This window comes from Puntigrus tetrazona, chromosome 7 (assembly GCF_018831695.1).
Source record: "Puntigrus tetrazona isolate hp1 chromosome 7, ASM1883169v1, whole genome shotgun sequence".
Classification (NCBI taxonomy): domain Eukaryota; kingdom Metazoa; phylum Chordata; class Actinopteri; order Cypriniformes; family Cyprinidae; genus Puntigrus; species Puntigrus tetrazona.
In genome coordinates, this window is record NC_056705.1 from 11,456,436 (window position 1) to 11,482,866 (window position 26,431).

Here is a 26,431-nt window from a genome sequence, read left to right on the forward strand (position 1 = left end):
TTTTAAAAAAACTGAGCCCAACCGCTGTTTGCCGCTGTATTACTCAATTATCATTTTGCATCTCCTGGCGTTTAATGCAATTTCACAATAACACTCACTCCACGACTCATTAGCAGCTCGCGTTAAATCACAAGGTTCAAGTTGCAATGTGACACAAAGTCCCAGATTCCTACCTCTTGCTCCAGATGTGCTACCATGAGCCAGAATAATCGCTTAACAATGTGCATTGTGTGAATGCACACCTTGACTAACACACCCTCTCCTCGGATCCGAAACGCATTCTGCACAGCTGAAGCAGATCACGTTGAGCTTAATCGGAGGATCTCGGCCTGATTTGCATGCTCTGCTTGTAATGTGTCGTGGCGCGAAAGTGAAAAAGCAATTCATTTACGTGAGCGCAAACAATACGTGAGCCCTGAGACAAAGGACGGAGTTGAAGTGCAGCCCTGCCAGGGCCTGACATTAATTAAGACGTGAAGAGGTGGCACTGAAGAAGACACGACGAGACAAAGTAGACGAAGTAATTTTGAACCCCAGTGAAGCTTATAAATTTACAACAACAAAAAAAGGCATGATGTCGATGTTGTTTTCAGTATTAATGTCATATAAATAAATAAAAAAAGACAGAAATCCCCGGGAACATAAAAATTCACAATGCTGAAAAGTTGATCATTTCGGTAACCGAACTCTGTCCGACTTGCCTCAAAACACCCGCCTAGCCAGGTCTTGATTTACTGATTCATGTGTGTTTAATTGGGCTTGGAGCTGAAGTCTAAAGGAGAGCGGCCCTCCATGATCAGGTTCTGCTATAATCCAAATAATATTAATCAAAACATTTTGGACATGAGACAAGGGCTGGCTGAACTTGTGTGTGTGTCACTCTGTTTTAGACATCTTTCGGCCTTTGTGATTGGAAACAGTTTGTGACAATGATATTAGGAGGACAATATGTTGTTGTAATGCAGGCGGGGTGACGGTCTTACAGTTAGGTGGGGTGTATGTGAGATGCCCTGGGGTGGCTCGGCCCAGCGGTGTGCAGTGACCTGGCTTGTCGCTCACTGACCTGTGAGACGGACATAATGAAGTGTGAGTGGCCGTCACCTTAACCGTCTGTGACAAGCCATCCCAGCCCGGAGCACATCTGTGTCAGGCGGCTCCGCCATCAGAGCCGGGCTCTCAGTGGCCACTCCGCATCCGTCCACGCTGCTCTCCTGGGATGGCCCCGGCACCCCACTGCTGCAATATGGCCCTGTTATCCAGCGAGGTCACGGGGGAAGAAGGAGCCAGAGCCAAAGACCAGCTGTCACACACCAGAGCCAGAGGTCCAGAGATTTTTTTTCCCCCTACTTCTACTCAATTACTGTGACTAGCTACACTGTACGCTCTTAAAAAAATCCAAAAGAAAACTATTTGGTTCCTCAAAGAGCCTTAATAAGTGCATGCATATATACATGCATACTTTAATGAAAAGCTTGTGTAAAATATGTGCATTTAAGAATTATTTTATAAATCTCAAGCTTGTCTATAAAGTTCTAGTTTAGGCTGAATATTAGTAAAGATCACCAGATGTTTTTATTCAAAGTAACTCACAAGATTTATATATTGCTAAAGAAAGGAACCCATGACTTTGATTTATTTGATGTTTTGAGCTATATATATATATATATATATATATATATATATATATATATATATATATATATATATATATAGAGAGAGAGAGAGAGAGAGAGAGAGAGAGAGAGAATATAGTAATAGTAATATAGTAATAGGTATTCATACACATACATTTTGTGTGCACAATTAAACTAAAATGTATTTAGTGTATGTATAGTGCAATATTAATATTGTGCAATTTTATTTTGTCTTGTAATTTTGTAAAGTTGACCTGCTCTCTGTACATTTATCTACTGATGGTCATTTTTTTAAATATTGTTAGAGTAGTGGTGAAGTTAAAAGAAAATAAAAAATAAAACAATATAATATAATATAATATAATATAATATACAAAATATAATAAAAAATAATGAATATTAATACATATATATTTGTGGAATATAAATAACTCTTGAAACACATTTATAATATGAACAAATACGGAGAAAAAAAGCTGAAAAACCACAAATGGTTACAACATCTGCATGGCTTTGGTCAAAAAGGTTTTAGTGATTAGCAATAAGCTAAAGCTGAACAATAAGGGAAGATTACTTGTAAAGTAAAAAATACTTGTAAAGGGAAAATATTGTAAATCTGTGCATTTTATGCAATTGAGAAAACAGGATGTACGGTCACTCTACTGTGCCTGTCATCATTGTGTGCTTTTATTTGGCTACAAAGAGCTGGAATCAGTGGCAGGTGGAGGTGTCACTGTCACATGTGAGCTTGTGGTGTACACTTGAGAATAACAAAACGTTTTACATCGATGAACAAAGACCAAAGTACAGAAACACACAGCTTTTCCCAGTCCACCCAGCAGTGAGCTGCAATGGTATTCAGCAAAACTAACGAAGCACATCACATGCTCAGTGGCATTTCCTCAAGTCAGAGCTTCTCTGGATGTCCACCTGGACGCCATTCATGTCGAGGCTTTGACCTCCACACACACACACACTCTCTAACTGAAGATTACTACACACTTCCACCTCATCCTTAACTGAAAATAAAAAACAAGGCAAGCTAGGCTGCCTTATTTATATACAATCAACCATCAGAACCATCTCTATTCTTCACCAAATCTGTCTCTAGCTATTTTTGAAGGCACATTATTAAATTATTAGTGTCTGAGTGAGTAAATATGTGCTGTAGTAAAATATTTTTAAACTAACTACATTGCAGTTCATCAGTAACTTCATCATTAATACCAACACAAAGGCTTACTTCTAATTGAAAATGTCATTAATAATAACAGGGTTACACCGCTAAGATCATAATCATTTAAAGCAAACCAGTAATTATACAGATTTAAAAGATTAGACCTTTAGATTTAGGACTATGTTAATAAATTTATCCCATAATTCCTATTATACTATCATATTGAAAAATGCTTGGCTTTTTTGCCTCAATCAAATATGCATCTTCTATTACAGACAATGTGTTTCTATATATAATATATATAGTATTTGCATGAAACTATAAAGCTTTAATTGCTTACTTAAAATCCCACTCTGTGCTAAGGGGTTAATCGATTACCTACTAGCATTATTTACGATATAAATAAATATGTAAGTAAAATAATTGCACGGATATTCATTACTGTACGTCTCAGAATGGAAGACTTTTTTTGTGTGGGAACATATCATGGGAAATAGCATTAGAAATGTCTAATAAAATATGTTAATAAAATATGCATTTTATAATGTAAGTTTAGCAAGTTTTTTTCAAACCAAATCAGAATAAATATTTATAATTTTGCATTTAACCTCGTTATGAAAAATAATGATTGTGATGCATGAAACGTTTACTTCTAAAGCTCTTCTATTTAGCATGCACACACATCTCTGCTGTAATACAGCTGTATAACAATAATTCTTGTGTCAGGAACAGTCTGTTAGAGATTTGTCTGTCTCTCTAACTCAGTGTCAGCATGGCTGGACCTTCTGTGTTGCCTACAGAGACAGAGCCTTCCTCCCCTGTCATAGGATATTTTGCTTTGTGGTGTGTGTGTGTGTGTGTGTGTGTGTCTGTGTGTGTTGGACAGGACCCTGGGGCAGGACAGCCACATTTCTGTTTGTCAATAGCCAGAACAGAGAAAACACAGTGACAGAGGCTGATATGAGTCAAGCAGATGGTACTCTTAACCTTCACATAGATACTGTATTTAGTAAAACAGATTACACAGCGAAGTGTTCACTTTATAGCCTACTTAGACACTGCAGAACTGCATAGCCGAAGCTTAACGTAGACGTGAGTAACTTTTCATTAAAAATCTCAATCACGTAAATAAACATATACATCCCGTTTATTATTTTCTCTATGATTTCCAAACTTTTGAACGGGGTCACTTTTATAAATTCAGCTCTCTTGTGGACTATACGCTTCCGTGGCAAGGAACGCACGGAACGAGGAGGCTTTAATCGTCTTTAACACTGAAGGAACGTAGGAGACACAGAAACAAACACGAAGACGTTCAAGAATCAACAAACACTAACCGAATGGACGAGATCTTAAATACACAGACAGTTACGGGACTAACGACTAGACACACCTGAAACAAATGACATAATCAACACGAGGGAGAAACTGGGTCACAGGGAGCACATGGGAAGAGAAAAAAACAGAAATGGGGGGAAAAAGGTCTATATCCCTGAGAGCTAAAATATGGCAATAAACATTCATTAAAATTGTGACCCAAACCCTAATATACTGTAAACACTGTAAATATCGTCTTTTACTGTAAATGATAGGACGAGATTTTTTTAAGCTTCCAGAAATGGTACATTCAATGGCATTTTACTTTAAAATTACATTAAATCATTCGCTGTTTTTTTGTAATAAGCAAAAATCTCGTTAATGGAATAATAAAAAATTGTGAACACGTTTCGTCATGTTCAATTTAGAAATATGTAACATTTGCAAATCTGAAGGTAAATTCAGAATAAATCATTTGTATAAACACAGATTTGTTGCTATAAATGAATTCATTTTAAATGAACAGGTACGATTATCATTGGAGCTGAACTTTTTCCTTTATCGTTAGGAAATGAGCTAAAGAATGGATAGAGATTCTCAATGAAAGACTGACCAGTGAAGGAGTAGATATGAGATCTGGACTCCACGTCACAGAAGGAGACCAGACCCTCCTCGTAATCCACAAACACCCCCACCTTCTGTGGTTTCACTCTCAGAGACAGAGAGACAGATGGACCAAGATGAGCTCTATATTCGTTCTCATTCCACAGAGCTACAGTCCAGAATCCATCCTGAGGACTCACTGTGATCTTTCCCTTTCTGTGAATAGATTTTCTGACCACTCCTAAAGACCATCCAACCTTTCCCTTCACTTGTACCTCAAAATAAAATCTCCCTGAGGAGAATCCCTCTTTCCCCAGGACACAGGCACACTTATCAAACCTCTCTGGGTGATCTGGGAGCATTTGCTTAATGTCTCCATGTCTGACTTGTTTCCCGTTATTAGACAGGATGAGATATGGATGAGCTGTATCAGGATCCAGAGTCACATCCACTGAGAGAGAGAGAGATCAGAGAATATGAATTACATCTTTGAAGATCATCATGTTGTTTGGTAGGTAAGTACATGATTTGTTACTATTTTTGTTTGGGAAGATTTTATAGTGTGAGAGAACAGATCACAGACTGTACCTGCATACTGCTGCATCCTCCTCAACACTAGAAAGACAAATAATAACAGGTGATGAAGAGAATCACATGATTCTCATGTGATTCTTTGCTTAATATCTGGGTCTATGCTTCTGTATTTCTTTATATAACACACACACACACACACACACAGACAATATCTGTATTTGACATCGACCTACCAGACTGACTGAGTTTCTGGTCTAGAGTCTCCTGCAGCTGAGTCAGGGCTCTCCTCAGAGTCTCCACACTCACATCAGGGCTCATACTGATCTCAGGACAGTTCCTGGTGTGTGGAGGACCGCACAGGGATGGATCAATCTACAGCAGGAGAGAGGAGACATCCCTCAGCGTGAGGAGAGTGAGTGTTGTCCCGTGATGAGAACAGACAGAGAGACACTGACCTGTAGGAGCTGGAGGTGATCCTCGGTGTGTAAGAGATGATCCAGCTCAGTGTTTCTCATCTTGAGCTCAGTGATTTCCTGCTGCAGCTCTTGAATCAGCTTCTCCTCCTGTTTCTCTGCTGCTTTCTGCTTCTCCTCCAACATCTCCAGCAGCTCAGTCTGACATCTCTCAATGGAGCGCATCAGATCGCTGAAGAGCTCAACACTGGCTGCTTTCTCTTGCTCTGTGTTTTTCTGAGATATTGAGTTTTTAATTAAACAGGTTTATCAAATTCAAAGCATTTTTCATCAAATATTGATAATGTTTATCTCACTTTTCTGAGATCTGCTGAGAGTTTGATGTCTTGAATCTTCCTGATTCTGTCCTGGATCATCTGCTGCACGTCTTTCTGTGTCTTCATCAGCTGAGTCTATAGACAGAAACACAAAGACTTAGTTAATCAATAAGTAAGCTTTTTCCATATTCTGACAAAAGATCTTTTTGGAATATTTAAAATGTTGTCAGTATGTTATACCTTCTTCTTTTTAGCCTCCTTCTCTATGGGAAAAGTGTTGTGAGTCTTGTGGTCTCCATCAGTGCAGAATACACATATACGTGTCTGATCATCTCTACAGAACAGCTCCAGAGGTCTTTCATGTTTTTGGCAAATATAGTCCTTTATGTTCTTCACAGGGTCCATCAGTTTGTGTTTCTTTAAGTTTGGGACTCTCTGATGAGGCTCCAGGTGAGTTTCACAGTAAGAGGTCTGACACAGCAGACAGGACTTCAGGGCTTTCAGCTTTCTGTCTTCACAGACATCACAGAGAACATCAGATTCACTCAAATTGATTTTTTCCTGAAAGAGTTGCACAACCTGTCTAAGCGCTGTGTTGATCTTGAGGTCGGGTCTTTTACTGAATGTTTCTTTACAGAATGGACATTTGCACTCCTGACTGTTTTCCCAGCACCGGTTCAGGCAGCTCTTACAGAAGTTGTGTCCACATGGAGTACTGACTGGATCAGTGAACACATCCAGACACACTGAACACTGAAGCTCCTCAGCTAGAAGATCACTGGAGGAAGACATAGCTGAAAACAAGAGAGGTAATAAAAACATAACAAATTTAGTTCAGATCTGCACACATTAGATAACAGAGAAGTAGTGTTTTCAAGTAATCGACTGACTGAATTACTCATTAAAGGTTTAGTTCACCCAAAAATAAAATGTTTCTAGTGTCCTAGGTGTATACGACTTTCAACTTAAAGACAAATCCAATTGGAATTATTTTATAAATTGTTCTGATCCCTATAAAGCAAGGGGATAAGCGGGTACTTCTTGCCAACAGTCCAGAAGACGTGAAATAAAGCATGTGCATCCATAATAAAATGTGCCTCACATGGCTATAGGGGGCCTCCTGTAGCAAATCTATGCATTTTTTGTAAGATAACATTGGACATCAGCGTTGTTTGATTAGTAATAAACACAGAAAGAGAACAAAACAAAATGCTGGTCATGAATTAAAGGTACAAAACGAGGATTTGTAAAGAAAAATGTTGGATGATTTCGATATAAGCTAAGAGAATACTGACTTTCCTTTGCTAAAATAAGCAAACTTTGCTTCCTTTGCTTTTGTAAACAAACTTGTAAGACCAGTGTGTCCGAAACTCGAAAGGCAGCATTCCAAGGCTTGTTCAAATTCTAATTCTCCAGAGGTACGTTCTTTATCCTTTGCTGCCTTTGCTATCCCACAATCCTGTGCGTTCCATTCCGTGACGGTTGAGCTAAAAGATAAAAATAGCCTCTTGAAGTTTCCTTCGGTGGTGTTTTTGAGTGTAAATGATATTTCGGACTAACACTTTGCCTTTTCATTTCTAGCAAGAAATCATTATTATATAATAATTACCTATTTGTTTAGTTGTCACCAAAACACATTCTGTTTTGTTGTAGATCATTAAACTGTTACGCTGCCTCAGAACTATGTCCGAACTCAGTTTCATGAGGTTCCTTGGTTGCAGTAAGTCAGCTGTCTAGGCTATCGGACGCAGCCAGAGGTGCATGCACAATGCATACATCCTACAACATCTGCCTTAATAGCTTCCACACACGACCGTGAATCACCTCCCAGAGCTATGTGAAGCACACTTTATTACAGATACATGCACTTTTTTTTACATCATCTTGACTGTTGACAAAAAAGCACTCACCTGGGATAATAATACGTGGAGGGGCCAGGAGCCCAGAACAATTTTTATGTAACTTCAATTGGTTTAGTCTGAAAGAAGAAAGTCATCTGCACAGGATGCCTCAAGGGTGAATACATCACAGGTTAATTAAAAATTGTTTTGGTGAACAAGCCCTTTAAGGCAGCCACTTGTCTTTTTGATTATTCAATTGATTAGTTATAAAAATATGTATTCCATACTGATCTAGTTTCCCAAATCACGTCAGTATAATGGTATTTTAAAGATTTTCTGTAAGAATGCCTAGCAAATATGAGAATGCTAAAGATGATATGAACATAAGATAAATGCGCACTAGACTCTTTGCACAAGAATATCTATTAGTTTATACCCATGTTGATGAAGTCTCTTCTTAATAAACACTAAAACCAGTCTACCTATAATCTTTGTTACTATTTATTCTAAAAAAAAAAAAAAAAAAAAAAAAAAAAAAAAATATATATATATATATATATATATATATATATATATATATATATATAGGCTTATTTATGTCATAATTATTATACATAAACATATTATTAAAACCTACAGTGACTCTAAATTGTTTTGGACTTCTGAAAGTCATATCAGATGAATTTATGGCCTTATCATCAAATTCATTATCTGGAATTGTAATTTCCTTAGAAGAGCCTTCCTCAAAGAAGAGCAATGTCACTTTGTTCAGTATTTATTGATAGGCACAAACCCTTACCAACATTTACATTTTCTAAAGATCTGAAAGCTTTTCAAAGTACGCAACAAGTTATCTTGTGCTTTCCTGGTTTTGTGCAGGTTTTTCCAGTTACACTTACACACTGTGATACACGTTTATGCAAATCTTTCTTAAATGTCCATCACTTACCTGTGAGAATCAGCTCTGCTCCTGCTCACTTTTGTCTTTGAATGTTTCACTAATGTTCTTTTTAAAGAGTTTAAAAGCTTACAGGTTACTATTATTTATCTATTTAGTTTCACTTTCACAGAAGCCCGCCTTCACCTGCAGTGATGTCATAGAGTAGCTCCTCCCATATTTCACTTTGATATTGAAATAATTAAAGTACCTCATATCAGGTGGGTTTATGTCAGTTGTTTTATGATCGGATTGTCACACACTGTGTAGATACTGTCTTTACAACAAAAACACAGTCATTTCAATGTTTTTATTTACTGGAATCACTAATAGGCTACAATTTGTAATTAGTAACTTCAGTCAATCAGTCAATTCTTCCACACATTTAAGCCTCTGGGATCACATTACATATGGTTCTTTGTCAATTTTGAATCAGATATGTTAATTTCTTCACATTGTCCCATATGCTGCCTCTTCGCTGTCTATCATTAATTGTAAGTTCACAAGCAACATCAGCATAATGCAGTTCTAGAAAGAGCTAAAGTGCTTCATTAAAGAGATTGTAAAGAAACATTGTGTGGATATGATCACTTTTGCAGTCCTTAAAAAAATAATTCAGAAGAAACAGACAACATTACACTCCTAAATCTATGTTTTTCCAAATTACAAAAATGTGTCAGTTCATTCATTGCTATTAAAAGATGTTAGGACATTTTTTCACTACCACACTGTGATCTTTCCCTTTCTGTTAATAGATTCTCTCCTAAATCCCACTTAGTGTTTTCATGTACCTGCACTTCAAAATAAAATCTCCCTGAGGAGAAGCCATCTTTTCCCAGGACACAGGTGCACTGATCAAACCTCTCTGGATTGTCGAAGAGTGTTTGCTTAATGTCTCCATGTCTCACTTGTTTCCCGTCATTAGACAAAATGAGTTTTGGATGAGCTGTATCAGGATCGAGAGTCACATGCACTGAGAGAGAGATTGGAGAATATGAATTACATCTCCACAATACATAGATCTCAATTTATAAAAGTGGTCAGGACTGGATGTTTTGTAGCTTGTGCAGCTTGTCAGCATTGTCTTATGCACCTGCGTAGCTATGACAAGAGGACAAGAACCCTTGTTATGTCGTGTGAAAACCACAGAGATTCAAGTACAATCCTATAACATTCTCAACTCTGGCTCTCAAGGTCCACTTTCCTGCCGGGTTTAGCTCCAGCCTTGATCAAAAGGGCCTGCCAGTAATATTCTAGCAATCCTGAAGACCTCGATTAGCTTGTTTAGACATTTTAGAGCTAAACTCTGCAGGAAAAGTGGACCACGAGGGCCAGAGTTGAGAACCCCTGACATTGTGTGAATTCTGACCGTTTCTGTCCTAGAAGGCATTACAATTTGAATACTTGATTTTTTTTAGTTCACTTTTATTGTTGTAGACATGACCAACAATAATGCATAACTGTACTACTATGGATTTGCTAAATGTGATATTTGGAGTCCCAAGTCTTTGTAGCGCCAGCAAGCTCTAGCAAGTCTTTGTAGCTGGTGAAGCTACAGAATTTAGTATGTGGTTTCTAGTGAACAAAGTTACATAAATTCCAGGTTTGCTTACTGTGGACAATTAAAGGCTGCACTGCTTTGTTCTAACCAATAAACAACAGAATAACTTTTGCTTAATTCATACAGTAATCAAAGATTATAATTGTAAAATGAAGTTCTCCAAGAAACAACAATTCTTATATGCATATTATTGTCCATATACATCTCATATTAACCAAAATGATGAATGTCAACACAGAAGTGAGCACACTTCATTCGTACCAACACCAAACTGCCATATTTTGGGAAATAAAGCATACACATAGCCCAGAAACTTCCACTGGTGGAAATTGTGACATCATGCATTTTCAATGACAGTTTGCAATATCCAGTGACACAAACAACAGCAACTTCCAAACAACCCTGAAAGGTTTGATAACTGTGTCTCTGTCCTGGGAAAAGAGGGCTTCTCCTCGGGGAGATTTTACCACAGAAGGTGGGGGTGTTTGTGGATCACGAGGAGGGTCTGGTCTCCTTCTGTGATGTGGAGACCAGATCTCATATCTACTCCTTCACTGGTCAGTCTTTCACTGAGAAAATGTATCCTTTATTCATCCCGTGTCGTAATGATGAAGGTTAAAAATTCTGCCCCACTGATCATCTCACCTGATAATTACAATGCATAAATTTGCTACCCCAAAGTTTTGTAGAATAATGATTTTGAAAAGATTGATTTTTTTTTGCAATTGTCCTGTGCATAAGTGACCAGGACCACAGTTAATTTCAGTCTATCCTGTTCTAAAGCATGGACTTCCCTAAAAATAGACTTTGCTGTTAAAGACAATACATGCCTGGGATTTTATGCTGCGTCAGTAGTTCATGCTCAGTGTCTCCATGCCTTACTTGTTTCTCATCATCAGAGAGAATGAGATATGGATGAGCTGTATCAGGATCCAAAGTCACATCACCTGGAAGAGAGATCAGATAATGTGAATCAGAGATTTACAAAAGAAATATCTTAATATTTTCAATATTTCAAGTGTTCAGTTAGTTTTTGAACTGGCTGTTTTGTAAATGTAGGTGAAAGCATTATAGTGTGAGAGAACAGTCCACGCAATGTACCTGCATGCTGCTGCATCCTCCTCAACACTGTGAAGACAAATAATAATGAAGAAGAGATTTCAAAATTCACAAGAAACTACTACATCTGTTTTGTTTTGGGGGGGTTTCTCAGACAAATGCCTGTTTCTGCCAATGATCTGTAGTGCTTTCTTTATATTGAAACATTATTTATTTATCAGCATTTTTGTTTAACCCCAGTGTCATCACTGTGATGTCCTCAAATTTTGCAGTATATATACATGCATTTGCAGCAAAATTAAGCAAGCAAAATTAACACTTTTTCTTTGAAATAATTGTTAACATTACTGCTAATTATTTTATTCATTCATTTGGAAATTGACTTACTTAGAGCCTTATCTATACTCTGTCTCCTCATCTGTATTGGTCTTGATGACGTTGGTAAGGATTCTGACATTGCTCTTCTTCTCTTTAAGCCTTTTCAGCAAAATGTCCCAGCGCATTTTATTTCACAACAATGTAAAAAGGAAACATCTGCTCCTGATATCTTTTTAAAGAAGAGTATTTTTTTATTACTTTTAACATGACAGTAATTGGGGTAGTAATTGGAGGTGTAAATTAGCATCAGTCAAACACGTGAGCAATAAACTGGTAGACCATCAACATCCCTGCAACCAAACAAATCACACACTTTTGCTAAACGTATTTGTCATGCTTTCACTTTGTTTTGCCCATCTCATTATAGGTACCTCATAATTAACAATATGAAACTGCCTTAACTCACCTGTGAATGAATATCAGCTGTTAACATATTCACAAGAATGCTTCAGTGAGGAGCTGTGTTTAAAAAGACATATTGAAAGTCTTGTTCGCTTTCACTGAAGCTCTCGCTGCCTTTCAGCTGTCACAGATCATATTTTCTCAACACATCAGACTTTGACCTTGTATTAGGTGTGTTTTATGCTTTGAAAATAGCTATAATGTCAGTATAGAAAGCATTTGAATTTTCACAGTTTGTATTACGCCAATGCATTGCATACTCTTTTAAAAGGTTCCCTGTGAACTGGTTCTTTGTTTTAAATGTAACCCATAATTCTGATATATTTTCAATCCCTTGTCTTTGCAGCAGCTGTTGGACCTGTTGATGCTTCGATATTTAGTATGTTGTCTCCATCTTGTGGACAGAATAAACTTGAAGATAAGGTAACTGAAAATGACAAAGGCGCTAACTACTCCAACTAATTCGCAACAAGATTCTTTACCTGGCTTCATTTATTCAATTCTAAATTATTGAATAAACTGCTCAACCATTAGTAGTTAAGTCATGTGTATAAGTTCAGTTAATATGATATATTGGGAGTATAATTAAGCAGTAATGTAACATATACTAACAGCAAAAATATTTATATCTATATTGGACATGTCAATATTTCGAAATTTTTACAAAAAAAATTAGTAGTATTTCCAAACTATTTGGAGTCTTATTTAATAGTGAAATTTGTACTTTACTTTGTTGTTGCCCTACAAATAAAAATGAAAGCCATTCTCACTAGAACATCGAAATTCTGCTATATACATATTTTATATTAATAATAATTTAATGTATATATAATGGCAGCACTTCACAAACTTTATAAAACATGCATGAGATGGATGCAATGTAATTTTCCCCAAACGTTTACAGTAAGACAGATCTGGGATTATTATAAAATCTTTTATTTGACATGTCTAACTTCTCTGTTATATCAGCCAGAGTATAATTGGCATATCTATAATTCTTCACACATCTTGGGTGTAAAATCATTCATTGCAATTACCAGGTGAGATGATCAGTGGGGCTGAATTTTTACCTCTATTATTAGGTAAAGGACTGAAGAAAGGATAGAGTTTCTCAGTGAAAGACAGACCAGTGAAAGAGTAGATATGAGATCTGGACTCCACATCATAGAAGGAGACCAGACCCTCCTCGTAATCCACAAACACCCCCACCTTCTGTGGTTTCACTCTCAGAGACAGAAGTACATAAGAATCAGTACAGGTCCAGTATTCATCCTCATTCCACAGACCCACAACCCAGAATCCATCCCGAGGACTCATTATGATCTGTCCCTTCCTATTAACAGATTCTCTGATCACTCCTAGAATCCAGCCGGTTTTTCCCTTCACTTGCACCTCAAAATAAAACCTCCCTGAGGAGAAGCCCTCTTTTCCAAGGACACAGAAGCTGTGATCAAACCTCTCTGGGTTATCTGGGAGCTCACGATGCATGTCTCCATGCCTCACTTGTTTCTCATCATCAGACAGAATGAGTTTTGGATGAGCTGTATCAGGATCCAGAGTCACATGCACTGAGAGAGAGATTGGAGAATATGAATTAAAAGTGTTTGGTAGAATAAATTACAATTTATTTGATTTTCTTCTGATCAGATAAGATGAATCAGATCAGATGAAACATTACCTGCATGCTGCTGCATCATCTTCATAACTGTAGAGACAACCGAAAGTTCTTTACATTTGTGTGTACAATATTTTTTTCTCTGATGATATTCTTTTTAGTTTCTGTGTTCATCTAGTTTCTAGCCTTGATTGTTAAATGCATGAGCAATCTATTGTATCATTCACAACATTAAGACTATTGACTGAATGTTTAGTTTTCAAATAGCTAATCTTCTTAATAAAGTGACAAAACATTATTAGTTTGCTGTATTTGACATCAACCTACCAGACTGACTGAGTTTCTGGTCTAGAGTCTCCTGCAGCTGAGTCAGGGCTCTCCTCAGAGTCTCCACACTCACATCAGGGCTCATACTGATCTCAGGACAGTTCCTGGTGTGTGGAGGACCGCACGAGGATGGATCAATCTACAGCAGGAGAGAGGAGACATCCCTCAGCGTGAGGAGTGTGAGTGTTGTCCTGTGATGAGAGCAGACAGAGAGACACTGACCTGTAGGAGCTGGAGGTGATCCTCGGTGTGTAAGAGATGATCCAGCTCAGTGTTTCTCATCTTGAGCTCAGTGATTTCCTGCTGCAGCTCTTGAATCAGTTTCTCCTCCTGTTTCTCTGCTGCTTTCTGCTTCTCCTCCAACATCTCCAGCAGCTCAGTCTGACATCTCTCAATGGAGCGCATCAGATCGCTGAAGAGCTCAACACTGGCTGCTTTCTCTCGCTCTGTGTTTTTCTAAAAAATACAGCTTTATTTTTAATAAATTAGCTTTATGTATACATTTAAAGCATTATCCATCAAATACTGGACATCTTCAACTTACTTTTCTGATTTCTGCTGAGTGTTTGATGTCTTGAACCTTCTTGATTCTGTCCTGGATCATCTGCTGCACATATGTCTGTGTCTTCATCAGCTGAGTCTATAGAAATGCAGAAACACATAATTTTGTCAAACTTTTGACAAAGCACTTTATTGGAATATTTAAAATCAGGTTATCTGTATCTGGTCTTAGGAACTCCTGCCTTCTTCTCTGTACTCTCCTCCTCTAGAGGAACAGTGTTGTGAGTCTTGTGGTCTCCATCAGCGCAAAACACACACACATACACCTGATCATCTCTACAGAACAGCTCCAGAGGTCTCTCGTGTTTCTGGCAAATATAGTGCTTCATATTCTCCATTGCTGGGAAAAGTAGTTTTTCTTGCAACGGTTCAATCAGCTCTTACAGAAATTGTGTCCACATTAAATCACAGGTCTACAAGAAGAAGAAAGGAAAAAAGGGTAAAAGTAATCAATCTATATAACATAAAGTTATACAATATAGTATTGCTCTTCAGCTGCGTGCATGACAATGAGGGTGATACTGTTTTTATAGAACAGACAAATAAACTATATATTAATAATACCTTGAAATTAGCTCACATTTTAGATACAACACAGGCAGTCAAAATATCTACTTTTTACTCCATCAGTGACAACAGAGGGCGCTCAAACGCTGCTTGATCCTTCATTTGAAGTTTAAGCATTTCTCAGACATTGTTGGTTATTGACTTACAGTAAAGTTCATCCATTTGTTACCTCTGATCTGGGCTTGACCTTGTGATGGTGGTAAAAGTTCTGCTGCCACTCCTTTTATTTGTGTCTTCACAAAACGTTTCACTATATTACCTTAAATGTTCTCAAATCAAGCCAACGTAACATTGCAAAGCGACTGATTAACTGCGAATGAAAGCCAAATTTTGGTCTTTTGGTGCCAAACTCTATAACACGTCTATATAGTTCATTTACTGTTTATTTAGTCCATGTAAGCCACCGCATTTTTTTTTTTTTTTTTTTTTTTTTTTTGTGAAAACAGAGTTATGGTCTAAATACACGTTTTGCATTACATAAACGTAGGTGAATTCAGTTCAGCTGATATGTAATTATTGGGAGTGATGTATTAAAAGTTACCACCGTGTTCAGCGATTTACAAACTTCCTGGTTTTTAAGGAGTTACGATCACAGACTAGTTAGTTTAACAACAGCACAACCGGTTGCTAAACATCTGGAATATTTTTTCTCTGTACACAGCTAAACTAGCTAAACTCACGATGTAACCCGGTTTAGCATAGTTTATTTTAATTAGATATACACTCTGCTGAATCATAAGCGTGTTAAATAATAATACTACAATAATAATAATACAAGTGAAGGAGCATCGGCTACGCATAGGTCTTTGAATGTCTAGGAATTAAGCTATAGCTTATTGTTTATGAAAAAGCTTAAAATCTTTCATATGTTGCGCATCAGTTTAGTTTCTCTTTCACGGATGCCCGCCTTCACCTGCAGTGCTGTCCCACAGAAGGTATCCCCTTTAGACAAATGCAGGCAGTTTGTACATCAGTCTCACGTTTGAAAATTACCTCATACACAAAACCTTGACCAGAAGCGTTAACGAGCAAACGCGAGATAAAACCCCATTACCTGAAACCACCGTGCCCCTTTAGCTAGCTGCTTAGTGTAGCTAGCGCGACTAGCACCAGAGCTACCAAACAAGTTTGTTGTGTCGGAAAAGCAACACATTTGTAGCTGGTTTTGTGGCGCAAACGTCAACATGTACAAATAAGGCACTATCGAAAATCTATCTATCTATCTATCTATCTATCTATCTATCTATCTATCTATCTATCTATCTATCTATCTATCTATCTGTCTGTCTGTCTGTCTGTCTGTCTGTCTCTATTGATGCTGTACCTGTAATTATAATTTCTTTTTAATTATTACAGTATATAGCTACACTATGTTATTTATGTTTTAATCACGTACTCAAGCAATCATAGTGATCTAGTTCTTCTGCTGAAATTTATAGGATATTCTCAAACTGGGCAAATGTTTACATTTTTGATGTGAGATTGTACACATTGCGAATAATTATGGCAGATTCAATTTAAAAAGCAGATGGACAAACATCATTTGACAAACAGCAGCTGCGTACAGTACATATTTTATTCCGATGAATATGTCTCTATGCTTCATTTTCATTATTTTATATCTAATATATATATTCATTCATTGTAATTAACAGGCGAGATGATCAGTGGTGCTGAATTTTTATAGTTTGAAAAGGGGCAAAAATATGGATATATTCTATTAGTGAAAGACTGACCAGTGAAAGAGTAGATATGAGATCTGGACTCCACATCAAAGAAGGAGACCAGACCCTCCTCGTAATCCACAAACACCCCCACCTTCTGTGGTTTCACTCTCAGAGAGAGATAAATACAGGGATCAGTACAGGCACAGTATTCGTTCTCATTCCACAGACCCACAGCCCAGAATCCATCCCGAGGACTCACTGCGATCTTTCCCTTCCTGTTAATAGATTCTCTGGCCACTCCTAAAGTCCACTTATTCTTTCCTTTCACCTGCACTTCAAAATAAAATCTTCCCGACAAGAATCCCTCTTTTGCCAGGACAGAGGCACACTTATCAAACCGCTCTGGGTAATCTGGGAGTTCATGCTCAATGTCCCCATGTCTCACTTGTTTCCCGTCATTAGACAGGATGAGTTTTGGATGAGCTGTATCGGGATCCAGAGTCACATCCACTGAGAGAGATCAGAGAATATGCGTCACATTTTACCAGTACAAAGATCTCCAAATGTTTGGTAAAAATAAAAATAAACTGTTACTATGCTTCTGTATGTGTGTGAAGGGTCAAAAAGCACACGTTGTACCTGCATACTGCTGTATCCTCCTCAGCACTGTAAAGTCAAACAATTATAAAACATAAAAAGATTTTCTTTTTTGTACAGTAAAGAATATATGCCTGATACATAATTCTATATAGAATAACACTACCAGATAAAATATATCATAACCAAAGTATCTTATGATGTGCATGTTGTATTTGACATCGACCTACCAGACTGACTGAGTTTCTGGTCTAGAGTCTCCTGCAGCTGAGTCAGGGCTCTCCTCAGAGTCTCCACACTCACATCAGGGCTCATACTGATCTCAGGACAGTTCCTGGTGTGTGGAGGACTGCACAGGGATGGATCAATCTACAGCAGGAGAGAGGAGACATCCCTCAGCGTGAGGAGTGTGAGTGTTGTCCCGTGATGAGAACAGACAGAGAGACACTGACCTGTAGGAGCTGGAGGTGATCCTCGGTGTGTAAGAGATGATCCAGCTCAGTGTTTCTCATCTTGAGCTCAGTGATTTCCTGCTGCAGCTCTTGAATCAGCTTCTCCTCCTGTTTCTCTGCTGCTTTCTGCTTCTCCTCCATCATCTCCAGCAGCTCAGCCTGACATCTCTCTATGGAGCGCACCAGATCGCTGAAGAGCTCAACACTGGCTGCTTTCTCTCGTTCTATGTTTTTCTGAAATATATATATTTATATAGTTGTAAGCTGCAATTAAGAACAATAGAACCCAAAATAAAGAGCTGTCTTAAATTACTCATTAAATACAAGGGGTTTTCAGTCTTGCTCATGGAGGGTAGATTTCAGTCAGAGATAGTTACCTCGAACCCTGTGCCTTAATAAACAATTACATCATCGATTGACTGCCACACAGCTCCAAAAGAAATTAATTGCAAGTCAGCTGTATGATAGTCAATCACTGTTTTGTATAACAGGAATGGATTGGAAGTGCCATGAATTTACTTCAACCTTACTCAAAAAGTCATGAGTCTCCAAATTTGTTGTTGTTAATGTCTATATCTGTGTCTATTCTCTCACTATCTGTGTGCCAAAATATCATAACTTTCCCATAAATAGTTCTATGAGCTGCCGTAAACTTCAAGAGAGAAAGAAGGTGCTTGGGCCCCTAATTAATTGACCTAATTTACATTATTAACAAAAGCATTATTAGATATTGTATGTCTTAAACTCACTTTTCTGAGTTCTGTGAAATATTTAATGTCTTGAATCTTCTTGTTTTTGTCCTGGATCATCTGCTGCATATCTTTCTGTGTCTTCATCAGCTGACTCTACAGACAAGCAGGAACACATAAAAACATCTTTTGACAAAATATGCAGTTGGAATATTTAAAATATTAGAATATTTTTTAATATTAGAACTCATGCCTTTTTCTCTTTACTCTCCTCCTCTAGAGGAACAATGTTGTGAGTCTTGTGGTCTCCATCAGTGCAAAACACACACACATACATCTGATCATCTCTACAGAACAGCTCCAGAGGTCTCTCGTGTTTCTGACAAATATAGTCCTTTATATTCTTCACAGGGTCCATCAGTTTGTGTTTCTTTAAGCTCAGGACTCTCTGATGAGGCTCCAGGTGAGTTTCACAGTAAGAGGTCTGACACAGCAGACAGGACTTCAGGGCTTTCAGCTTCACGTCGTGACAGACATCACAGAGAACCTCAGATTCACTCACACTGGACTTTTTCTGAAAGAGCTGCACAACCTCCCTAAGTGCTGCATTGATCTTGAGGTCAGGTCTTTTACTGAATGTTTCTTTACAGAATGGACATTTGCACTCCTGACTGTTTTCCCAGCACCGGTTCAGGCAGCTCTTACAGAAGTTGTGTCCACATGGAGTACTGACTGGATCAGTGAACACATCCAGACACACTGAACACTGAAGCTCCTCAGCTAGAAGACCACTGGAGGAAGACATAGCTGAAAACAAGAGAGGTAATGAAAATGTATTACCTGTAGCTCATGCCTGTAAATATGACATAGCAAACAATATTTTTACAACCAGAATTCCAGCAGTGTTGGGATGTTCTTTAAATTTAGGGGGCACTTTTGAATCACACAAGCCAATATTTTATTTACAGTAGAACATAGAGAACATAACAAACTGAGAAATATAAAATGTTTTACCCGATAAACAAGCTAATTTTTAAATTCGATGCCTACTACAGTTCTCAAAAAAGTTTGCTTGGGGGGCAACAAAGGGCTGAAAAAGAAAACATTTTGAAAAGATTCATCTGAGAGAACATCCAGCAACCAATTAATTTGATTGACATATGGTCTGTAACATGATGAGTGCTTAAAATATTGGAATACTTTAAAACATCAAATTGCAAAGGTTTTGGAAATCTTATAATCTACAGAAATTGCCCGGAAAGAAACCACTGTCGGTAAACACAATCCACCGTGCCATCTGCAGACTAACTAAAACTCTATCACGCAAAAAGACAGTTGTGTCCTGTGGGCCAAGGCTCATTTAAAATGAACTGTTTCAAAGTGAAAAAATGTTATATGATCAGACGAGTCTAAATTTGGCATTCTTGTTGGAAATCACGGATGCTGTGTCCTCTGGGCTAAAGAGAAGGGAGACCTTCCAGCGCGTTATCAGCGTTCAGTTCAAAAGCCAGGATCTCTGATTTCTGTGGTGCATAAGTGCATGCGGTATGAGCATCTTGTATGTTTTGGAAGGCACTATGAATGCTGTAAACAAAATATGCTCCCCTCCAGATTACATCTATTTCAGGGAATATTTTAACAGGACAAAGCAAAACCACACACTGCAGCTATTCCAACAGCATGGCTTCATAGTAGAAGAGTCTGGTGCTGAACTGACCTACCTGCACTCCAGATCATTCACCTACAGAGATCATCTGGCACATCATTAAACATAAAATACACTGAAGATGACCATGAACTTTCTAGCAACTGGAAACCAGGCAAGAATGGGACCAGAAACCAAAACTCCAGAAACCCCTAACCTCTGTTTTAAGCTGTTTTCAGTTCAAACATTTGTTATGTTATCTATGTTCTATTGTAAATAAAATATTGGCTCATATGATTTGAAATTTGTTTCATTTTATGCAATTAAAAAAAAACCTTACCAATATTTCTGTAATTCAAGGTTGTACAGAAACAGGTATTAAGTAATGTCTAGGTTGTACAGTTCTTACTTTGACTTGCTTTATAATATTTTTAGTAACTGACTTACATGGAGGGTTTTCCCTACTGCGTCGGTGTTTCCGTGATCTAATTTTTTCCGCCATTGCTTTTCTTTTATTTAAACCTTGTCAGAAAAAAAAGACAGGACACATTTCATTTCATAACATCATTTTAACACAATGTTGGATCCCATTCATTAAAAAACTAAAAGTAGTTTCAAATCAAGATACAAACTAGTAAGAGTTCAATTAGATATGCTTTTCATTTCATTTTAAAAAGGTATGAAAAGAGTAAACACTGAATCTGGGAACAATACAGAAAAAAAAATTCACTGAGCCCTAAAATGTAATTATTGTTGAAAAATATAGTTTTAAAGAACTACTAGTTTACCACCAAACGGATCACTATTTTAATGCTTTAATGACAACCAGTATCACCGTACACCACAACCACTATATGTTTCATTTTACTGTTAATGTTTATTACAATAATGCATATTAATGTCAGCACTTCAGAAATGAAACGTATGGACGTAAACTACTATTTTATGCAGATCTAAACATATTAACAGAGACATGAGTTAATGATTCCAAATACATTTTTGCATTTCGAAAAAATCAGATGAATTCATAATCACGTCATCAAAAAAATTCCGTTAATAGATCATTGTATCATTTTCTCATATATCCCACAAAGTGACTTAACTTACCTGTGAGTGAATATCATGTATTAGGATTTGTGTTTTGTTGTTGTATTCGCTTTTAAGTGTTACCCATATTAAAATGTAAAGGTTTCTCCCATCAGACTTTGACCCTGTATCATGTGTCCTTGCAAGTGCACAGGTTTATAGAGTGTATTAGATAAGGTGCACTGCATATAACTTCAATGTTATTTATAAAGTATATGAATTCTGTCTGTTGCTCAGGATGGATGGATAAAACTTTCTCCTCTAATATCTATATACTCCATATTATTTAGTTGTGTTTTAATTTGTGTACGCAAGTAATCTTTCCGATCCAATTATTATGTGGAAATACTTATATAATGATAGAAAACCCTATGATTATAACATTTTCTCATTCAGCTAATAGCAGCTGCATATATCCGCCTTTCAGATAATTATGCATTACACCGCTTTGTTTATTATTTTTTATGTCACACGGCAGCTGGTTTGTAAATTTCAATTAACATGTGAGATGGTTATGGATGCAGAATCTTTACCGGTATCATCAGAAAAGGGGCTAAAGTATGAATATAGGCGATTAGTGAAAGACTGACCAGTGAAAGAGTAGATATTTCCCAGTTTTTTTGTAATAAGCAAAAATCTCATTAATGGAATAATAAAAAATTGTGAACACGTTTCATCATGTCATGTTCAGTTTAGAAACATGTAACAGATTTGCAAATCTGAAGGTAAATTCAGAATAGATCATTTGTATAAACACGGATTTGTTGCTATAAATGAATCCATTTTAAATGAACAGGTACGATTATCATTGGAGCTGAACTTTTTCGTTTATCGTTAGGAAATGAGCTAAAGAATGGATAGAGATTCTCAATGAAAGACTGACCAGTGAAGGAGTAGATATGAGATCTGGACTCCACGTCACAGAAGGAGACCAGACCCTCCTCGTAATTCTTCTGTGGTTTCACTCTCAGAGACAGATAAACACAGGGATCAGTGCAGGCCCAATATTCATCCCCATTCCTCAGAGTCCAAAATCCATCCCGAGGACTCACTGTGACTCACAGTTAATAGATTTTCTGGCCACTCTTAAATCCCACTTTGTCTCTGGAAGTGGGATTCAGGATTTCTATGTAAAGTTTCACCAAGATTTTACATATCCTATTAACGGCAACCCTTCAAAAATGAAATGTAGGGATGCAGTTCAGATTAAATTCACTCTTGTATGCGGCTCTTGACTCCTATTGGCGTAAAGCTGAATTAAACGATTCCAAATAAGTGTTTTACATTTTAAGAAATCAGGTGAATTCATGACATTAGAAAAATAAGACGTTTCATATATATTCGTAACTTACCTTTGAGCGAATGTCTTAGATTGCGTAAGTGCTTATAAAGGGAGCATGTTGTTAATAGTCTATATGTTACTGGTAATGTGACTTTGACCCTATACCATGTGCCTTTTAATAGAGTATTTTTTATAGTTTATATGTCATATAACATAAACTGTATACTCCAGTGTCATTATATAAAGCAGGTGGATACTGATTGTTATCACAGTCGGGCATTAGAATTAAAATGCTCAGCCTAAAAATTCATTATGAATTTGCACGTCTTTGCAGCAGAGCATCCATGTACAGAAGCTGATCAAGTTTAGCCTGTTGTCTCCATCTTGTGGACAAAGAATTTCAAGGTTAAGTAAGAGAGAATATTACAGGCTACAAGTAATGCTTGTATTTGCTTTATTTAATAATACATTTTAAATAATGTGTATTCTTATATATATATATATGTTAATAACGTCTAGTTTAAAATTCCATGTGTGGGCCTTTTTTATTTCATTTTAAACGCATAACCAAAACATGAAGTGCTCCTTATAATGCATACCTGATTACTAAGGCAAAACATCAAGCATCTTGTAATGGAAGAAAGTTGGATTTGCTGACATTAAAACAAATGTGACATAAGAAGTGTAATCTATATGATCACAATACAGCCTAAAATCTTTGTTTAGTGAAAACAGACTTGGACGATAGGGGTTTCAGTACTTCCGTTTGAAGGCAAAACATATTGCACATGCGCACATAACAGTACCGATGGAAAATGTGAAATTTCATGGCCTAAGGAAGGATGTTGATCTAATTCAATTTGCCCTCTACATGCATAATGATTCACCATGCTGCTGTTCTCACATAATCTATTAAATACCAATTTGCATCCACTTCAGTTCTGATAACTGCGCATCTTCTGTGAACCTGTGTGAGTATTGAGATTTTTCTTTTGTTTTAGGATTTAATACTGATTGTTTGACGTTGGATAAATATATATATAAAAAAAATGGCATAATTAATCATTGCAATTATATTCTTCTGCCATGTAACATAGACAAAATGCTACCAGACAACGAATAACTTGGTGCATCCACGCATAATTTAATTTAAATTCATAAGTTTACAGATATCTCTTTTAATTGAAAAATGCCTTTTTTAAATTATTTTTCAAAATGAGTAGCTATGGAAACTGGAGTTTGTTTTCTCTCACGGTTTTTCCTTTTGTTTTTGTTTTTTTTTCCAATCAGACTTTAGAGCAGAAACTGTAATAATTTGAATTTTTCTGCAAACAGAACAGACACTGCATTGCAGGAATATTGGACGACTTTGTGCTTGGCTTTTGATTTATGCGTAGCATATTGCACAGTTATGCTCATAAGCCTTTACAAACAGGGTCCACTTTGAGTAGCGATGTACAAAAGAGAAACTAAAAAAAAAATAATAATAACTGACACCCTTTTCTTTTGTCATCTTCGACAGCAGGTGGCGCTCGAGTATGTGTTTTACACTGAACTGAAAAACTGATTTTTAAAGTGAACCCTAGTCCTTTCTTAAGGAGAAAAGTAAATAACAGAGAGGAGTGTTTTTTTAAAATATGCATTTTTGATTCACACAATAAAAGTATATATTTTTTAATTATTTTAATCCCAGTTGAATGTGGATTGTATCGTAGAAGTACTTGACAGTATGACTACATGGTCATTTCAAGCATTTTCTGACGGGAATGCCTATTTAACCTGCATTTTGTCTAACGGCAAGGGCTAATATGTGTCAGGGTATCAAGTGCTTCGATGCTATTGGCTGTTTAATAATGCGGTGGAAAATATGCTGGCAGCGTGTGCTTGTAGGCTCGAGTACTTCAGCTGAAGAGCGCTACGCTTAACTTACCTGAGAGTTCACCTACCATTAGAACCGAACAGCCCTGCAACGACACACTCGCACAAACAGCTAGAGCAGCGGCTGCGCTTCAAGTGAATTAAAATAGTGAGGACGCAGCATTATGTAAATGCAGGCCCATTCCCCTCTCGGAAAATTGGATGATGTGTTACAATGATACCGGAGTGAATGGAAGGGCACGGTCTCGGGTTCCCATCAGCAGCATTTCCTCCTCTTCTGCCATCTTGCTATCCTCTTTTCTCTTGCCCTATGAGTTTCTTTATTAGATGTGCCTACCAAACAAGCATTTGCGCTTGCACAAGAGAGAAGGCCCTGACTGAATGTTTGAAAACGAGAAAAAAATGCGTTTTGAGGGTGCGTAAAAAGGCAGGTCAGTCAGTAAGTCTTTGTTATTATGTTTTTTATTGTCTAAATGAACGGTAGGAACTATTTAGTTTCCCTTTATTTACTCACTGTTACGTTCGAAGCTGTAACACTTTACTTTCCCTTTTTTCACTTTATATTAGCTAACATTGAGCAACATGCAGTGCTTCCCACAGCCTTTATTAATCTTCTTTAATGTTGTTTATTAAACATACAATTGGTTAGTTGTTCCTTCGTGTTCAGAGGGAGAGTTCACCCTGAAAATAAAAATGTTATGTTTATCTGCTTACCCAAGATTTAGTTGACTTTGTTTCTTCACTAGAACACAAATTAATATTTTTAACTCAAACCATTGTACGTTTTTTTTTTGTTTGTTTTTTACTCTCAAAGATTACGTGCTCATTTACTTTCATTATATGGGTGAGCATGATTTTACCAAGTATGAGATGTTCCTGGAACAACATTCCAATCAACCAATCAGATAATATTTCAGGAAATATCTGTTTTAGGCTTATGATCAGGATTAGTTGTTATTCTGCTTTCATTCTCACTGATTTTAAGCATAAACTTTGGGTTAGGGTTAGGTTTAGGGGTAGGGATTGGGATAAGTTTATATTTTTGGACAGTAATGTTGATCCAGGATCAATATGAACATCAGATTAACATCAAATTTTACAATTTTGTTACAACTATCCCATTAATGCTAACATATGCAATTTTACAACGATTTGAATACAGCTTTTTAAAATAAAATGATAAAAAATATTAATTAATATTTTATAAAATATTAATATTAAATGTTTAAATAAGTGTTCTAAAAATATGATTCATTGCTAATTCATGTAAAATAATTTAGATAAATAATGGTAATAAAATGAATACATTTTTCCACAGTACAGGGTCGGTGCATAAATTACTTTAAAGTTTCATTTCGAGGTAAATAAAACTTGCAAAATGCAAAATTTAGCAAAAAACAAGACTGAGATTTCAGGCACTCAAAATACAGTGCTGTCATTTAAAAAAAAAAAGATTTTTAAATGAAAATGGTGTTGTATAAACAGCTCTTTATTTGATGGAATATGGGTGAGATATGTTGAGTAAGCCTTTTTGCATCCTTCCAGAAGACGCGAGCAACCATCTCAACGCCCTAAGAAGCATCCGCAAACACTACCAAGCGCCAGTCATATTTTTTTCAATTTCTCATTTCCTCAAATTCAAATTGTCTCTCATTCCTAGACCCTTTGTTTCAAAGCAGCTTTAAGTTCAGTGCCGTAACCCCCTTTGATGAGCCATTCAGTTGCGCAGAGAGCGAAAGTGAGAGGAAGCGTGTGCCTCGCAGCGCAATCCTATTGTTCCAAATTGGCCGGCTTGCTATCACGCTGCAGAGGGAAGGCAGTGCAATGAAGTTATGAGAGTAAGCGAGGTCAAAATCCTGGCAATAAACAAGAACTTAATCCGGTTATCTATA

General features: G+C 37.0%; 3 protein-coding genes across 6 annotated transcripts; all 3 read right to left on the bottom strand.

Annotated features, from left to right (window-relative positions):
- Positions 1 to 2,146: 2,146 nt before the first annotated feature.
- Positions 2,147 to 8,917, bottom strand: LOC122349428 (E3 ubiquitin-protein ligase TRIM39-like). Of its 2 annotated transcripts, XM_043245466.1 has the most exons (8): positions 8,786 to 8,898; positions 7,906 to 7,973; positions 6,236 to 6,789; positions 6,035 to 6,130; positions 5,721 to 5,954; positions 5,499 to 5,637; positions 5,320 to 5,346; positions 2,147 to 5,182 (listed from the first exon to the last, which is right to left on the bottom strand). In XM_043245466.1, the coding sequence occupies exons 3-8, from the start codon at positions 6,785 to 6,787 to the stop codon at positions 4,638 to 4,640; spliced, it is 1,593 nt and encodes a 530-aa protein (XP_043101401.1). In that variant the 5' UTR covers positions 6,788 to 6,789; positions 7,906 to 7,973; positions 8,786 to 8,898; the 3' UTR covers positions 2,147 to 4,637. The 2 variants fall into 2 exon arrangements, with proteins under 2 accessions (XP_043101401.1, XP_043101400.1); XM_043245465.1 differs by lacking the exon at positions 7,906 to 7,973 and having other exon boundaries at positions 8,786 to 8,917.
- Positions 8,916 to 16,358, bottom strand: LOC122349429 (E3 ubiquitin-protein ligase TRIM39-like). 3 transcript variants are annotated; one of them, XM_043245468.1, is made up of 9 exons: positions 16,298 to 16,358; positions 14,859 to 15,089; positions 14,660 to 14,755; positions 14,338 to 14,571; positions 14,116 to 14,254; positions 13,852 to 13,878; positions 11,781 to 13,741; positions 11,436 to 11,462; positions 11,177 to 11,281 (listed from the first exon to the last, which is right to left on the bottom strand). In XM_043245468.1, the coding sequence occupies exons 2-7, from the start codon at positions 15,012 to 15,014 to the stop codon at positions 13,194 to 13,196; spliced, it is 1,200 nt and encodes a 399-aa protein (XP_043101403.1). In that variant the 5' UTR covers positions 15,015 to 15,089; positions 16,298 to 16,358; the 3' UTR covers positions 11,177 to 11,281; positions 11,436 to 11,462; positions 11,781 to 13,193. The 3 variants fall into 3 exon arrangements, with proteins under 3 accessions (XP_043101404.1, XP_043101403.1, XP_043101402.1); XM_043245467.1 differs by lacking the exon at positions 16,298 to 16,358 and having other exon boundaries at positions 14,859 to 15,665; XM_043245469.1 differs by lacking the exons at positions 11,781 to 13,741; positions 13,852 to 13,878; positions 16,298 to 16,358 and having other exon boundaries at positions 8,916 to 11,281; positions 14,859 to 15,671.
- Positions 16,359 to 16,799: 441 nt separating this feature from the next.
- On the bottom strand, positions 16,800 to 21,503 carry LOC122349426 (E3 ubiquitin-protein ligase TRIM39-like). Its single transcript, XM_043245464.1, has 8 exons — positions 21,401 to 21,503; positions 20,741 to 20,815; positions 18,902 to 19,455; positions 18,709 to 18,804; positions 17,960 to 18,193; positions 17,738 to 17,876; positions 17,550 to 17,576; positions 16,800 to 17,420 (listed from the first exon to the last, which is right to left on the bottom strand). Exons 2-8 carry the CDS (start codon positions 20,793 to 20,795, stop codon positions 16,879 to 16,881), a joined length of 1,647 nt encoding a protein of 548 aa, XP_043101399.1. The 5' UTR covers positions 20,796 to 20,815; positions 21,401 to 21,503; the 3' UTR covers positions 16,800 to 16,878.
- Positions 21,504 to 26,431: the final 4,928 nt, after the last annotated feature.

Coding starts and splice junctions, on each gene's coding strand:
- LOC122349428 (XM_043245465.1), bottom strand. CDS start 6,787: ATGTCTTCCTCCAGTGATCTTCTAGCTGAGGAGCTTCAGTGTTCAGTG. Junction 6,131..6,235: donor AGGAGGCTAAAAAGAAGAAG/GTATAACATACT, acceptor TTCTGTCTATAG/ACTCAGCTGATGAAGACACA. Junction 5,347..5,498: donor CCAGAAACTCAGTCAGTCTG/GTAGGTCGATGT, acceptor TTGTCTTTCTAG/TGTTGAGGAGGATGCAGCAG.
- LOC122349429 (XM_043245468.1), bottom strand. CDS start 15,014: ATGGAGAATATGAAGCACTATATTTGCCAGAAACACGAGAGACCTCTG. Junction 14,572..14,659: donor ACTCAGCAGAAATCAGAAAA/GTAAGTTGAAGA, acceptor TGTATTTTTTAG/AAAAACACAGAGCGAGAGAA. Junction 13,879..14,115: donor CCAGAAACTCAGTCAGTCTG/GTAGGTTGATGT, acceptor TTGTCTCTACAG/TTATGAAGATGATGCAGCAG.
- LOC122349426 (XM_043245464.1), bottom strand. CDS start 20,795: ATGGCGGAAAAAATTAGATCACGGAAACACCGACGCAGTAGGGAAAAC. Junction 18,805..18,901: donor AGGAGAGTAAAGAGAAAAAG/GCATGAGTTCTA, acceptor GCTTGTCTGTAG/AGTCAGCTGATGAAGACACA. Junction 17,421..17,549: donor GAGGATACAGCAGTATGCAG/GTACAACGTGTG, acceptor GATCTCTCTCAG/TGGATGTGACTCTGGATCCC.